General features: G+C 47.6%; 1 protein-coding gene across 2 annotated transcripts in view; it reads right to left on the reverse strand.

Moving 5' to 3' along the window:
• GARNL3 (GTPase activating Rap/RanGAP domain like 3) overlaps nt 1–14,737 on the reverse strand; it is a 146,914-nt gene that overhangs the window by 117,587 nt on the left and 14,590 nt on the right. For both annotated transcript variants that reach the window (XM_084799369.1, XM_084799371.1), the window contains exon 2: nt 8,291–8,461. In XM_084799369.1, the coding sequence (XP_084655495.1) occupies nt 8,291–8,433 (143 nt within the window). In that variant the 5' untranslated portion in view covers nt 8,434–8,461. The remainder of the gene's footprint in view (nt 1–8,290; nt 8,462–14,737) is intronic.

A 14,737-nucleotide genomic window follows, 5' to 3' on the forward strand; every position in this document is an offset into this window, starting at 1 on the left:
AGGCAGTGGCAGGTGGGTCTCTGATTTTTGAGGCCAGCCTGGTTGACAGAGTGAGTTACAGGACAGAGAAACCCTGTCTCGGGGGAAAAAAGGGTTCTGGTATTTTATGCATACAAGTTATAGCTTAATGAAAAATCTGAAGTCGTGCAAAGAAAACAGACAGCTAGGAAACAAGACTTAGATGAAGTAATAAATATACATTTAGAGAAGTTGTAAGCTCATAAAGGGTGCCTGATAATTACTCATCTCTGTCTGGCCCACAAGCAACTCACTCTGTGACCTTTGACAAGAAACAGGCCCTTCATGGGCCTCAGCAATGACAACAGGATTTGATCAATAAACTAATTCGACAAATGCTCAGCACAGTGCTTCCTGCTGAACTTAATGAGATGAGGCACATGAGAGCACTTGTGATGGTGTCTGGTTTGGATGCAATTAAAAAAAAATACATGAACGCATCTTCGTGGGAAATGTAGGAGAAGGCTAAATTTTGCTATAGTCTAAAATACTTTGAGAAAGTATCTAGATGTCAGGGGAGGAAAATTCTCTTCACCACTCCTTATGTTCTCTACTTGGCGCCTGAGAACTGAACTGGCCAAAGACAGAGCAATGGGACTAGGAAAGGCACTTCTAACTTTATACCATTGGAGGTTCAAAAAAAAGGAAAGGGAAGAAAGCCCAAAGAAGCTATTAGGTTTGGGGACCACTTCTAACAAAAAGCACTACGTAGTGACGTGACTAGACGAAAGGAGAGAGGTTTGGAACGTCCACGGCGGACGCTGGAGAGGTGAGCATGGACAGCACTGACGCTAGGCAGGGCTTGCCAGGAAGGTTGGCTAATGCAGACTCAGCTGATGCTTTCATTTTTCCATTTTGAAAACAGCTGTCCTCTTGGTTTCAGAGAGAGGAGGGGAGATGGAGGCCCTGCCTTCAGGACAGGCAGGGAGAGAGCTTCCTCTGTTTTTTCTCAGTTACTCACAGCTCAAAATATTCCTTAAGCCAAAGTGGCATATTGTGATCCCTTCACAGTCAATACCAATATGTCAAAATTGTAGCCTCAAACAAACAAACAAAACAAAAAAACCAGTTTGTTGAACTGACATGAGCCTTGCCTTGAGGTAACGCAGGAGGGAGATGTATTTTGAGTGTGTGGACTGGATTAGATCTACGAGGCTGATCTGTGCTCAGTTTCCCCCAGGCACACTCACAACACGCCGCCGCCGTTGGGGGAGGCAGCTAACTCTTTCTTGGTGCCTTTACAGATCAAACAATGAGCCTAAAGTGCTTCCCAAAATGCTTGCCCTCTAATCCTCTCTGATGCAGGGGCTCTCCTGAGAAAAGGAAGCTCGCAGCACAGGGTGTTTGAGAAGAGAGGATGTTCCTCAGAGTACATAGATAAACCCAACACACAGAAATGGAGGAGACATGCGTGTTTAAAGCTAAGAGCATGCTTTGCTCTAAGAGACAACAAGAAAAAGCCAGCCGCTTCCTAAATATGCAAATCCCGATTTGCGGATGTGAGTGCTGCCAGGTGGCTGTGGGGTGGAGCCACTGAATTAAAAAGGCATACTGCACGTGATCAGTATTCACACGGTGTCCTTATGATGTTCTGGTTCTGTACTCTGAGTTCAGCACCCCAATGGGTTTCTGGCCCTTACGGAGTATAAAACTGGAAAAAGTGAGTCTCGAATAGGGAAAGGAATGCCATTCTTAGCAGTGGCATAACCTCCTTAGGGAGAAATGGGAGCAGGGGCTGCAGAGCCCAACCCTGAGCTCTGGGCATTCAGAAAGGGGCCAGGCTGTCCTCACAGAGAGTGAGGCCATCTTCTTCCCTGTTTTTAGGTCACCCAAAGCAGCAGCTTTGTGGGCTTCAGTCAGCAGCACCCTTAACTCCATGTCACTGTCAGTGATTTACCGTTCCCTTCAATTCAGGCTGCCTCCCTCCCTGGGCACTTCACTGAGGCTGCAAACATGACCTCAGTGCTGATATAACTCCTCACCGCACCCCTCAGCTCAGATTCCCCCATCTGCAAACGGTAACTCTCAACTGCTGAACAGCCCCCCAAACACAACACACCCCAAATCAGACTCTATGCTGATCTCATGAGCCAGACTGCCACCCTCTGTCCTGCCATCTAAGGTCAGTGTCTAGCTAGTCACCAAGCACTGTGTTAACTTTTCAGCACCATGGGACAGTATCTGTGTATATGTACATATATGTATATGTATGTATATGTATGTGTGTATGTGTGTGTATATCTGAGCTTCAAAGCCCAGCAACACAAGGATGCAAATGGGCATCTCCCTTCCCGTACCCCACTTGCCCCACCCACAGCAGCATGAATGGCTTCTCATCTCTTTGCCAGACACACTGCTGTACACATCCACCAGCAGAGAAACACAAACCCACCTGCTTCCACTCCCTTTTAATTTATCATTAGTGTGTGTCTTGGAATGTTTGAGGGGGGCAACATGTGGGGGCCAGAAGAAACTTTGAGGACTTTATGCAAACACTTTACACACTGAGCATTTGTGCCTGCCCTCCTGCCTCTTGTTCTGAGTGTGTGTGTGTGTGCGCGCGTGTGATGTATGTGCATGTTCACGTGTGCAGATGTGTGCACATATGTGGGTGTATGTGTGTGGGCATGCCTGTGGAGGCCAGAAGTTGACATCAGACATCTTCTTCAACCACTCTCTGTTGATGCGCTTTTCCACAACTTATTTTATTTGAGGTATTGAAGCCTCTTCCTCCCTTCAACCAACACCTTAATCCTACGTAAGAGAGAAAGAAGGCTGGTGGGGAGAGACCCCTTTACTTCTCCTGGCTGTTTAGGGTCAATGTGTTCTTTCAGGGACAATACCAATCTCCATCAACAGCAAACGCGGAAAGCAGCCTCCTCTGAGCAGCTGCACTGAAACATTTCTCTCCATTTATCTCTAAGCTGCCACACTGTCCGTCTCTGGTCTCAACTGCTACATGCCACATGCTACCACTGCATGCCACACTTTCTCTCTCCGGGCTCTCCTATTACTCTCCCTCAGAGTCCTAGACCACGCCCCTCTCCATGCCTCATGAGGCAGGCAATTACCAGCTGACAAAGACCACGTCCCACACGAGGTAATTATCATCTGTGGACATACTAAAGTCCAAACTAAAACCCCACACTTGGGATTAAAACAAAAACATATTTACATAACATAACTAAGTTTACAAAGAACCCAAAATTTCCATTACAGTTCTCCATATTGTATATTGAGGCGAGGCCTCTCAGTTGAATCCAGAGCTCACTGATTTGGCTACTTTAGCCAGTTTGCTCCAGGCCTTGCCTTTCTTCACTTCGTGAGTACGGGGATTACAGGTCAGCCATCATGCCTACATCTGAACTACACTTGTGTGGCTAGTGCTTTACCCACTAAACCATCTCCCAGCCCTCTCCTTCTCTTAATACAAATAGCAGCACACTACAACCAGGCTTCTGAACTTGCAGGTTCACATCTGTAGATTCAACCAAACATGGGTTGTAAATATATACACCCCGGCCACTGCAAATTTTCTCAGCATCAATACTGAACATGTACAGATCTTTTTCTTTTCTCGTTCTCTAAACAATACAGCGTAGCACACATCTGCATAGCATTTATGTAGGTTTTGTGATGGTTTCGAGATGATGTGTAAGTTATAGGCAAACAATGCCAACACAGTGCAGGGACATTGCAGTCTGCAGGAAACCCAAGTGTGGCAAGAATGAGTCTCCCACGGAAAAAAGTCGTAACTATGTGCACAACCCTACTCATGCCCTTGTTGCAGTTTGGCTTGGTGTGCCTTGGTAGGTTTTCCTAATCCAGTAAGGCTCCTGCACTCTTATGACTGTGCGGTACACCACCGAATCAGAGGGTCATGTTTATCCAGCCCCTCCTCTGGTTAGATGGCTTCTGGAATTTCTATGGATGACTCCGCAGCATGCACCTGTGGACTCCGCAGTCCCTGCCAGTGTCTTGCCTTCCCTCTGTTATTTCCACTGTGTCTGTTACTTCCTTTAGCACAGACCTGCATCACTATGGAAGCCTCCCAACTGGCCTCTTGGCTTCCTGTCACCTCACAAATATGAGTGGGTACTTGTATGCGCAGGGATTCAGTGCAGATCGGGAACAACAAATGAGTAAGACAGGGCCGAAAGCAGGCCGGAAGCCATCCTCGCCCTCCTCTCCTCCACGTCTGCTGTCAGAAAAGGAGCGACAGGAGTCAGGCAGATGGATATAGAAACACGAATTTCCTTATTGTCAGGGTTTCGCTGGCAAAAAATAGGCCAAGCTTTATAGCCAAACAGGTTCCTTCTGCTTCCTCTCAAGTTCAGACTCCTAAGCAACCCTAGGGGAGAGATGCATGTGTAGAGGGACAGATGGTTGCTCGGGTGGTGGCCAGGGGAACTGTTGTCTCATGGCTGTCACGCTCCCATGGGGCACAGATAGACAGGCCTCTACACCAGCCTCTAGAAGACTCGGGTGGGTTTTCTCAAATGGAGACAGGAGGCAAAATAAAGTACAAGCCCCACAAGCACTGGCAGATCTAAGAGAGAGCAGGAGCATCCTGAGGGGGTCACGTGAGCAGCCTGGTCTCTTCCTGTAGTGGGAAGGATTTAAATGTAATAAGCTCACTTTAGAACTCCTGAGTGACATGTCTCCCCAACGCCTGGACACACTTCAGTGGACACTCCAGTCACACTCTCTGCTGACTCTACCCGCAGGGCTGCTACTCTTTGTGCAGTCACTCTAGTTTAGGGTATCTCCTATAGCCCCCTTTCTCATAAAAACACAAAGAAAGGGAACAGAGTGTCCCTAACTGTCTACCAAGAAGCTTACCACCCTGCGCGCTGTGTTTTAAAACGAAGGGGCTTTTCATCAGGAGCATGTGGTCTTTCAAAGCTTTTGAATGCTTTTTTTTTTAATGCCTGTATTAAAAAGCTATTGCTCAGGAGTATGTCTTGGTGACAAACTTTCAAATACATGGTAATTTCATTAAAAGAGCAAGCGGAAACTATCACTAAGTCCTAGGAGAGAACTGAGTCTGCGCTACAGACCTTTCAGAAGTGCACTATTATTGCGGTGGGAGAGAGCCTAGAGGACCAACAGGAGCCGGAAGACAATGGAGGGCATCCAAATCCAAATCCTAACTTCTTCCCTCCTGAGCAAAGCCCGGAATGGCCATCCTGCTGACAGCTTCCTTATAATGCCTCTGTGAGGGAATTTTACTTCACTGTCTGATTACTCAGGTTGGAAAAGTGAAGAACACCCCAGAAAGTGGTACCCCTGCTTTCCCAGCATACCTTGCTTCTCAAAGATGTGTCATGGCTTCCTCATAAACATAGTCAAACAGTTCTCACTGCCAAGACTTGTGTTACATTTGTCACCTTCACTCAGATTCCTGGCTCCCATCTCTAGGAATTCTCAGTAAACAGATTCCATGATCTATGTTTTTGACAAAATTTCCCCCGTTAGGTCTATGGTGAGATTACTAGGTCTCTTCAACCACTGGCTTTTATGACCCAGTTGCATCCTGTCCTCTTGCCTCCTGGCCACGCCTTTTTCTTCCCAAGGCTGCTCTGCTTCCTGAGGTAAAGACTATCGCATTGACCCTCGATGAGGGACACTCCGTGGGAGACCAGGAAGAGCCTGTGACCCACGCTGGGTAACTAGAGCCTTTCCCCAGAGTCTTCTAACCGGGGAAGAGATGTTTTCCCTGGAGTCACAAAGCTATAAAGGTAATCTGGGCTGCCTGGGATCGCACGGAGCAGGGGAGAATGTGCAGGCAAAAGAGGGAGAACTAGGGACAGAGGGTGGAAGGTAGGAGGTGGGAGAGGAGAGAAAATCCACCCTGACGAGAGCACGGACCCGCTGCCATCATCAGCCCGGCTACAGGAGGCTTCCGACCCTCCTTCCTGGCTTCAGCTAATCTGAGTTGGGTTTCTGTGATGTTCAACTGACTGACAGACATCTTAAGTCCATCTTTTATCAGCCTGCCGACTTCCTCACTGAACACACTGGGATGTGACTAGTTCCTACACACCCCTTAAAGCATCATTTGCTTGCCTCAAGTCCCACGCACATGCTCCTAAAACTCAGTCACCATCTCCCCATAAGTCCCCACTCCAGCCTTCCAGAGACTTCCTGTTACTTTCTGACAACTAAGCTAGGCAGGACACATTGTCTCTCAAACACACTCCAGGGCTGTCCTGTCTGCGCCTTGCCCAGCTGACCTTGCCTCCTAGAACACCCCTACTCACTGCTACCCACTGCTTTTTAAGGTGCATTTCACTTTCCCCAAGGCTTTCTTAGCATGCCCAATGCCTACACATGCAGCAGTAACCTCTTCAGCCCGGACAGCACGAGAGCCTTATGCTCTCGGTTTGGCTCTATCTTAGGCTTTGTGTTGTCACGTCTTAGGGCCCTCTTATTGGTGACATGACCAAAATGTACCCTGATGCCAGAGTCAGAATTCTGAGGCTCACGTGCTTGCCTCCCATGCATATCCAGGTCCAGCCTATGCTTCCTCCAACACTTCTGAGCTCAATCCCACGCTCCCTGCACTCATCAGAACACTCGCCCTGCCATTAGACCTATCTTCCTGAGGCCTAGCTGCCTGCTGCAGCCATCACGTTCTCAGTGTGCAAGTCTGAATAATCTCTGCCCCACCACTACTAGCCAAACCAGACTGCTCATGGTGTCCTACCCCTCAGGTGCCTTAGTGATGTTCACCTTCCCACACATGGCCTCTCTCTCCACACCTACCCAGGGAAGTCCCCAAATACCCAAGTGACCAGCACTGGTGTAAGCCTAACTCTAAGGCCAGTCATTGCAAAGGAAACATTCAAAATATCACCAGAGGCCCTTGCTGGTAGAGGACAGTCCATGGCCTGATCCACCCATTCCTATGTGGTGATGGAGAATTGCCAGTGAAGGCTCTCAACTCAAGAGGTGTCACTCTGCAGCTCCACCAGGGCCCAGGGGCTTAAATTGATCCTTCCCAGGGGAATCCAGCCACCCCATTAGCAATGTGGTTCACCCAGTGACAGCCATATAGGTCCATCCCACCCCTTACCATAGTAGCCAATAGGGCCCATGAGGCCGCCAGCTCGGGTGGCTACAATTGTCTCAATGTTGGTCACATGAGAATCATCTGGAGCTTGTGACCAATTCTAAACATCAAAACTTTGGAGGGACAGTGGAGACTTCTGTAGATTCTCCATAGGTGCCTGTCATGCACAGGGCAGTCTGACAATGGCTGATTTATCCTCTGTCAACAATGCTGGAACACACCTTCCTGGATGTGAGCCTTTTCTGTGCCATTTGCCAAGTAGCCTTGGTACCCATCTCCTGCCTGACCCAGCTCCTCCCACAAGGCTGAGCTCATCCTTCCTCATCCCCCACTAACACTTTCCGATGCTTCTCTAGCTCCTTGGATAAGCTGTGAGCTCCTTGCAGGCAGGCACCTGGAAACGTCCCCTTCCATCTTTTCCAGATCCAGAGTCCCTGTGGATGGATCTCAGGCCTAAGCTGTTCCTTCGGCTTCCTGGATGAGTCTGATCCATGTCCTTCTACCCATTCTTGACTTCCCCAAAGCACTGGGTACAGCAAATCTGATAAATATGTGTTGGACCAGCCAAGCTTTCCCTCTGTCTTGCAGCCAGTCACATCATCATACCTCAATGTCACTGATTCCCGTGGAGAGCTAAGCTCCCCTCCCCATAATGCCATCATTCAACCTTCATCCAACGAATGTCACATCCTGTGACAAAGGCCTGGGACTCAGGACCACACCAGATAGCACATGGCAACCCCAAGGCACCTAAGAGCCTACTGGTGTGTTAGCTAGTTTGCAGTTAGCAATAGGATTCCTTCTGTGTTGGAGGTATTCCTTTCTTTCCACATACAATTTGATATTGAAAGGGTAGGGAAGACATGCTGCCGGCACAGAGAAACATTTCCTGAATGGCTACTGAATCAAGAAATAACCCATTTCCTGGCACTGTTCCTCGCCTGCTAGAACCCTCTTTTCCAACAACACATGTGAGTGACCATCTGCCTATGAGTGTAAGTTCCCTAAGGCAGGAAGTAGGCCACTTGGCTCACCATGCCTGATACAAGGCTTGGCTACAGTAGATGGCCAGTGCATAGCGCCAGATATGTAAGACATCTCAGAAGCAGAGCGTTCTCCCAAGCCCCTCCCCCTGCCCCCGTGTGAAGAGATGTGAGCGAGGGCCACAGCAAGACAGTCCTTCTTTTACTTACTTACAGGTTGACCTGGGACTCTAGTTCAGGGTCTTTTGTTGGCCAAGTCTGAAGGGGCTGGATGCCGAAGGAGAGAGATGACTTGGCTTTCCAGAGGAGGGTCTGAGCCAGCTGACTCCCACAGGACCCTTTGGTCAGTGGATCCATCAGTGGGCCTGGAGGCTGAGGTCCTGTGCTGAAGGAGAGGAAACGATGATGAGAATCAGAGAAGGTTGCAGGCCCACCACAGCCCAAGGATACCCTGCCTTTTTTTTTTTTTTTTGAGACAGGGTTCTCTGTGTAGCCTTGGCTATTTTGGACTCACTATATAGACCAGGCTGGCCTCAAACTCACAGCAATCCATCTGCCTCTGCCTCCCAAGTGCTAGGATTAAAGGACACCCTGTCTTAAGAACATCAAAGAGGAGAACACCAAGGCCCAGTAAAGGCCCAGGTGCCCAGCACAGCTACATCATGACCTGTTTGTATTTTGCTCAGCCATCTGGGTTTGGAGGACCTGCTTGGGGTCAGTCCAAATCCCAACACACCCCTCAACTATGACCATGTCACCTAAAAAGATCAGTTGAAAGGATCTCCCATGGTTTGGAGATGAACTGGGTGCCCCTGAAGGGTTGATATGTTGCAGTTTAATCCCCCCTGTGAGTATTTAAAAGGTGGTGGCATTCTGACACAGCAGCATGTGGAGGCAGAGCCGTCAAGAAGTGGTTAGGATTAGATGAGGTCACTGGTGTTGAGCCCCCATAACTGAACCTCAGCTGTCTTAGGAGAGCAAGATCATTAGTATGTGTACACACACCCCCCACACACCCCCACACACCCCCCCCACACCCTTGCACAATCTTAAGACTCTTCCAGAAAGAAAAGTATCACCAGGTGGCCCCTCATACTCTAATTGGAACTGGGAACCAAAATAAACCACATTCCTTTTATAAAGTCACCCAGCCAACAGTAACTTGTTATGGTAATGAACAACTTATAGCTAAAGATTCAGTGGGTATTTTAAAAAATTACCAGCTCCTTTATACAAAAGGCAGTACTGCTTGAGCAAGGAAAGCTATGTCTAGAACGTGTTGGGAGACTAGCAGCGGTCTAAGGCAATCATTACTGTGGTCCAGAAGTACTCTTGGTTCATTTAACTTCTAGTTTAAACAGCCACAAGAGACAGAGAAATGGCTCAGTGGTTAAGAACACTTGCTACTCTTACAGAGGACTTGGGTTCTCTTCCCAGCACCCCACATGGTGGCTCACAACCATTTGTCATTTTAGGAGATCCAGTGTCCTCTTCTGACCTCTGCAAGAATCAAACACACAAATGGTGCATAGACATATATTCAGGCAAAACATTCGTATATATATAAAAGGGCTCAAGACTGATAAAACTAGACACAAAGAGCCAAATTCCCCACTTCAGGAGTGATAGCATCTAGTATGTAAATGGCGCATGCCTGTTTGAATTGACAAATGGATTGTGCATAGGAATATGCACTGAGAAGTATATTCCTGAGATATGCCTGTCCTTTCTCCCAGGGCACAGAGAGGGAGGTGGGACAGGCAGTTCTGAAAGGGAAGGGCTAGTCAGCGAGGAAGGCAGCAGTAATGCTCCCTCTGACTGGAGTGGTTTCAACTAGCAGCATCTTCACTCGACCTCAAGTGAAAGACAGACAAGCCAACCGAATCCAGCTATTGGGAAACGGAAACATGAAAATAAGAAGCGAGAACATGTTGTTCAGGCAGCTTGAATCCTTGTTCTGGGGCCATGGTCACTCATGTCTGGTTCAAAATAAACCATTTTCTTAATCTCTTTAAGAACATAAAAGAGCAATCTTTAACAGCATCTGGTCAAGAGGTGCTTTTTAAGCTGAAAGACTGTGACGAGGTAGAAGGCAAGAGGACTACAGGGCCAGGGCAGAGGCATCTGTGAAGGGGTCCCCACAGGGAGCTGCATGTCTGGAGGCCCAGGGAAGCACCTCCTCTGGGTATCTGGAATCAGACAGGCATTGTCTCAGCTGCTCCAGAAAGTGCTAAGCCAGTCCCAGACTGAGGGATGCTTAAAAAAAAAAAAGTCATTCTAGACCTATGTCTAATGCAAAAGGAATCCAGATCCACCTGTAAGCCACCTGTCCCTTTGACCCTTCTCTTGCTAAGACTCTGGTGCTCCTTCTGTGTAAGGGATGAATCAGCTCTCCCCATCACTTCTTCTGCATTGGAGAAGCACGTGCTGTACAGTTGACCTGCAAGTCCACTAGCCTCCCCTGTTTACCTTATAGCAGCTCAACAGACATCAGAGCTCAAGCCTCTCCTGTGAGACAGAAGGTAAAGGGCTACTCTGGTGTGTGAACAGTTCGTGTGTGTGTGTGTGTGTGTGTGTGTGTGTGTGTGTGTGTGTGTGTGTGCACATGCGCACTCACATGTATATAGGACTGTGTGAAGGCCAGAGGTTGGTATCAGACGGCAGGTAGCTTCTTCAGTTGCTCTATACCTCCCCTTAAAGAGTTATTTGTGTGTGTGACTGTTTTGCCTGCATATACACATGAACACCATGTGTATGGCTGGTGACTGCATTTATGAGCCACCATGTGGGTGCTGGGAACCAAACCCAGGTTCTTTGCAGAAACAGTAAGCACTCTTAACTGCGAATCCATCTCTCCAGCACCCCAGACCATATGCTTCAAGACATGGTCTCTTACTGAGCCGGGAACTCAACTGTGTGCCTAAACCGGACGGCCAAGGAGGGCCAAGGATCCTCCCGGCTCCGCTTTCCCAGGACGGGTGCATGCTGTGATGGGTGCTGCGAATATGAATTCGGTTCTTCATGCTTGCACAGCAAGTAGTGTGGCTGAGACAGCCCCACTCTGAGGCTCAGTGTCGCCAGACGTTATTGTTGTTTTAGCACTAAAACAACAGATAAATAATAAGGCAGACTTGCAAACACTTGAGATTTCTTCCCATTCCAAAGATCATACTCGCATGCGAAAGGCTCACAACGTGCTCTCCAAGCCCAACAAGAGGGGAGGAGCAGCAGGAAACTGGGTGAAGCTTCAGGTTCAAGCAAAGTCCTATAAAGGAACCACTGGCTACTAAGCAACTGAAATGGGGACAGTCCGGTGTGAGCTCTTAGGTGTAATGTTTGCATATAGTGCTTCTGGAAGACAGCACAGCTAACACACACAACACATCTCACTGATAACTTCTCATACTGATTACATGTTGAATTCTGTGCATCCACATACATGGATGTCTTCCTCTGTTGCTTTCTACCTTATACTCTGAGACAGAATCTCTCACTTAACCTGGACCTCAGTGATTTGGCAAGACTAGCTAGCCAAAAAGCCCTGGAATCCTCCTGGCTCTACGACTCAGAGCTCGGATTACAGGTGCACCTGCCATGCTCACCCGGCTCACCTGGCTCTTTACATGGCTGCTGGAAATCCTGGGTCCCTTACTCTTGCATAGCAAATACTTTACTGACTGAGCTATTTCCCCAGCCTAGGATTCTTTTTAATGTGGCTAGTTGAAGATATAAAATTCCATATATAAGTCACTTTTAAAAAGTGATGCCTTAAAATTGTCTCTACCGAGATAAGGAGCTGGTTGATCACTACCCGGCAGCTTCAGTCCCTGGCTGAGGACCACTATCTCATTAGGGTTTCTGTAGCTGTGACAAGACACTGTAACCAAAACCAACTTAGGGAGAGAAGGGTTTAGTTCTTCTTACAGGTTGCAGCCCATCTGCCAGGGAAGTCAGGGCAGAAATGCAGGCAGGAGCTGATGCAGAGGCCATGGAGGAGTGCTGCTTACTGGCTTGCTTCCCATGGCTTGCTCAGCCTGCTTATAGCACCCAGGACCACCAACCCAGGATGATTCTACCCACAATGATCTGGACCAAAATGCACTACAGATTTATGGAGGCATCTTCTCAACTGAGAATGCCTCTACCCAAATGACTTCAGCTTGTGTCAAGTTGATATAAAACTAGACAACTGACCTCTGTCAACTTGACACACCAATACAACATTATTAAACAATAACTTTTCTTTTTCTGTTCATTCCCAAGTTCTCATAATAACATCATAATATAAACATAGTATAACTTTAGAAGCCCCACAGTCTTTAAATATTTAACACTTTAGCTAGCATAGTAACAGTGCCTTTAATCAGCACTTTGGAGGCAGAGGCAGGAGGATCTCTGTGAGTGTGAGGCTAGCCTGGTCTACATAGTGAGTTTCATGACAGCCAGAGCTACATAGTGAGGCCCTGCCTCAAAAAGCAAAACAAACAAATATTTTAAAGTTCAGTCTCTTAAAACATACAGTCTTTCAAAGTTCAAGCACCAGGGCTGGAAAGATGCTCAGAGGTTAAGGGCACTGGTTGCTCTTCCAAAGATCCTGAGTTCAATTCCCAGCAACCACATGGTGGCTCACAACCATCCATAATGAGATCTGGTGCCCTCTTCTCTGGCAGGCAGGCATACATGCAGACAGAACATTGTATACATAATAAATAAATCTTAAAAAAAAGTTCAAGCACTGCTAAAATGTCTGAAGTTTCTAAAACACCCACAGTCTCTCTAAAATACCTAAAATCTCTCTGAAACTCCAAAGTCTCTCCAAAATCTCTAAAATTTCAGTCTCTTAATTGTGGGATCCAGTATAATAAATAAAATAAGTTAAATACCTTCTTATTCTAAGAGTGAAGAAACAGAGCAGTTACAATCTTCAACAGTGTGAGAAGTGTGAGTATCAGTGTGTGAGGTCTGGGACTCAGTCAGGATCCTCTGGGCATAGCTCCATGTCTCCAGCTCTGCCGCCCACAGTACACACAGCGCGGCTTGTCTCCTAGGCTCAGGCTTCAGGTGAGCTCAGGTGCAGCTTCAACTGCAACTGAGGCTGCACCTTCACCAACAGCCTCTCTCAGCACCTGACTTCAGCTGCCCTCCATGACCGTTCATGTTGGGGTTGGTCAGAGGGTGCTGCTTTGTATTTAATTGTTAGCTACTGCCCCTCCTCAAGATCTGGTTATACCCCAGATGAGCATGTAACCAAGTGATGCTGTGTAATTTTGCTCCCCAATTATCCCTGATTGGCCAATAAGGTTGCTGGGCAAAAGAGAGGTAGGCAGAATTTAGGTTCCTGGGCTTGGAGTTGGAGAGACCATAAGGCAGGAGGAGGGAGAGAAGCTGAAGATGTAGCAGGAGGAGAGGAAAGAAGGAAGAAGAAGAGGAAGATATGTGGCTTGATGGAGCAGATCCAGCCCAGACAGGATGACCTAGTGGTAAACAACTTGGGGTATGTAGCTGAAAGATAGCTAAAGAGCCGAGAGGATTGGTATCTGCCCTCGTCTAGTGCTTTAAAGCTTATAAAATATATCATAGTCTCTCTGTGTCAATTATTTTGGGATCTAGAAGGGTTAAAGAAAAACTGTTGATTTATTCATTTCATGTTACGCTTTTGTGCCTTCAAAAGCAACACCAGCTGAGAGGCTCTTACACATGACCAAATTTTGCTGTCAGCATGAGACGCAGCCCCGACCCTCTCTGGCCCACAGCTTCTGTGTGCTGACATTGAGGAAAGGTCAATCCTAGATGCTGCTGGTCTCTTCTTAATTACTGCTAATTTTTCAGCTCCAGCTCATCAGTATCAGTTGTGCCCATAAAGCAAAGGTTTCACTTCAGTAGTGCTTGTCTCTTGTTAATTACAGCTGACCCTTAAACTCCAGCCAATAGGGCACCATTGTCTTCTAACACAAAGTATCAAATGGTCCCTAGAGTGTTGAAGCAACTCTTAAACTTCCCTCTGAAATTTCACAGCCAGGTCACCATCATCTGTAGCCCTTGGCGTTATCTTTTAAGTTTCTACACAGGCTCATTAAGCTCCGAACGCTCAATGGCTTCCCCATGGCTTCTAGTCTTCCCACAATCCTCCCTGAAACACGGTCATTCTGCTCTATCAATGCCCCACTCCTGGTACCAATTTCTGCATTAGTTGGTGTTCCTAATCCTGTGACAAACACAATGAGCAAGCAATTTGGGGAGTACGGGGTTTATTTCATCTTACAGCTTGTAATCCATCACCCAGGGAAGTCAAGGCAGAAGCTCAAGGCGAGGACTGATACAGGGGCCATGGAGGAGTGCTGCTTTCTGGCTTGCTTAGCTTTATTATACACTCCAAGATCACCTGCTCAGGGATGGCACTACCTACAGCCTGGACCTTCCCACACCAATCACTAATTTTAAAAATACACTACACGCTTGCCCACAGGCAATCTTATGGAGACATTTTTCTCAACTGAGTCTCTTTTCCCTAATGACTCTAGCTTGAGTTAAGCTGACATAAACCTAGCCAGGACAGCTACAAGTGGCAGCGACAGAGCCCTCTGGAGGGGAGGCAAGGCAGCTGCAGGTGTGAGGAGGTGCCCTGTGGATGGTGGAGATGTGCTGAGAAGGTAGAGAACAC

Source organism: Acomys minous, assembly GCF_964271855.1.
Source record: "Acomys minous genome assembly, chromosome: 10".
NCBI classification, from domain to species: domain Eukaryota; kingdom Metazoa; phylum Chordata; class Mammalia; order Rodentia; family Muridae; genus Acomys; species Acomys minous.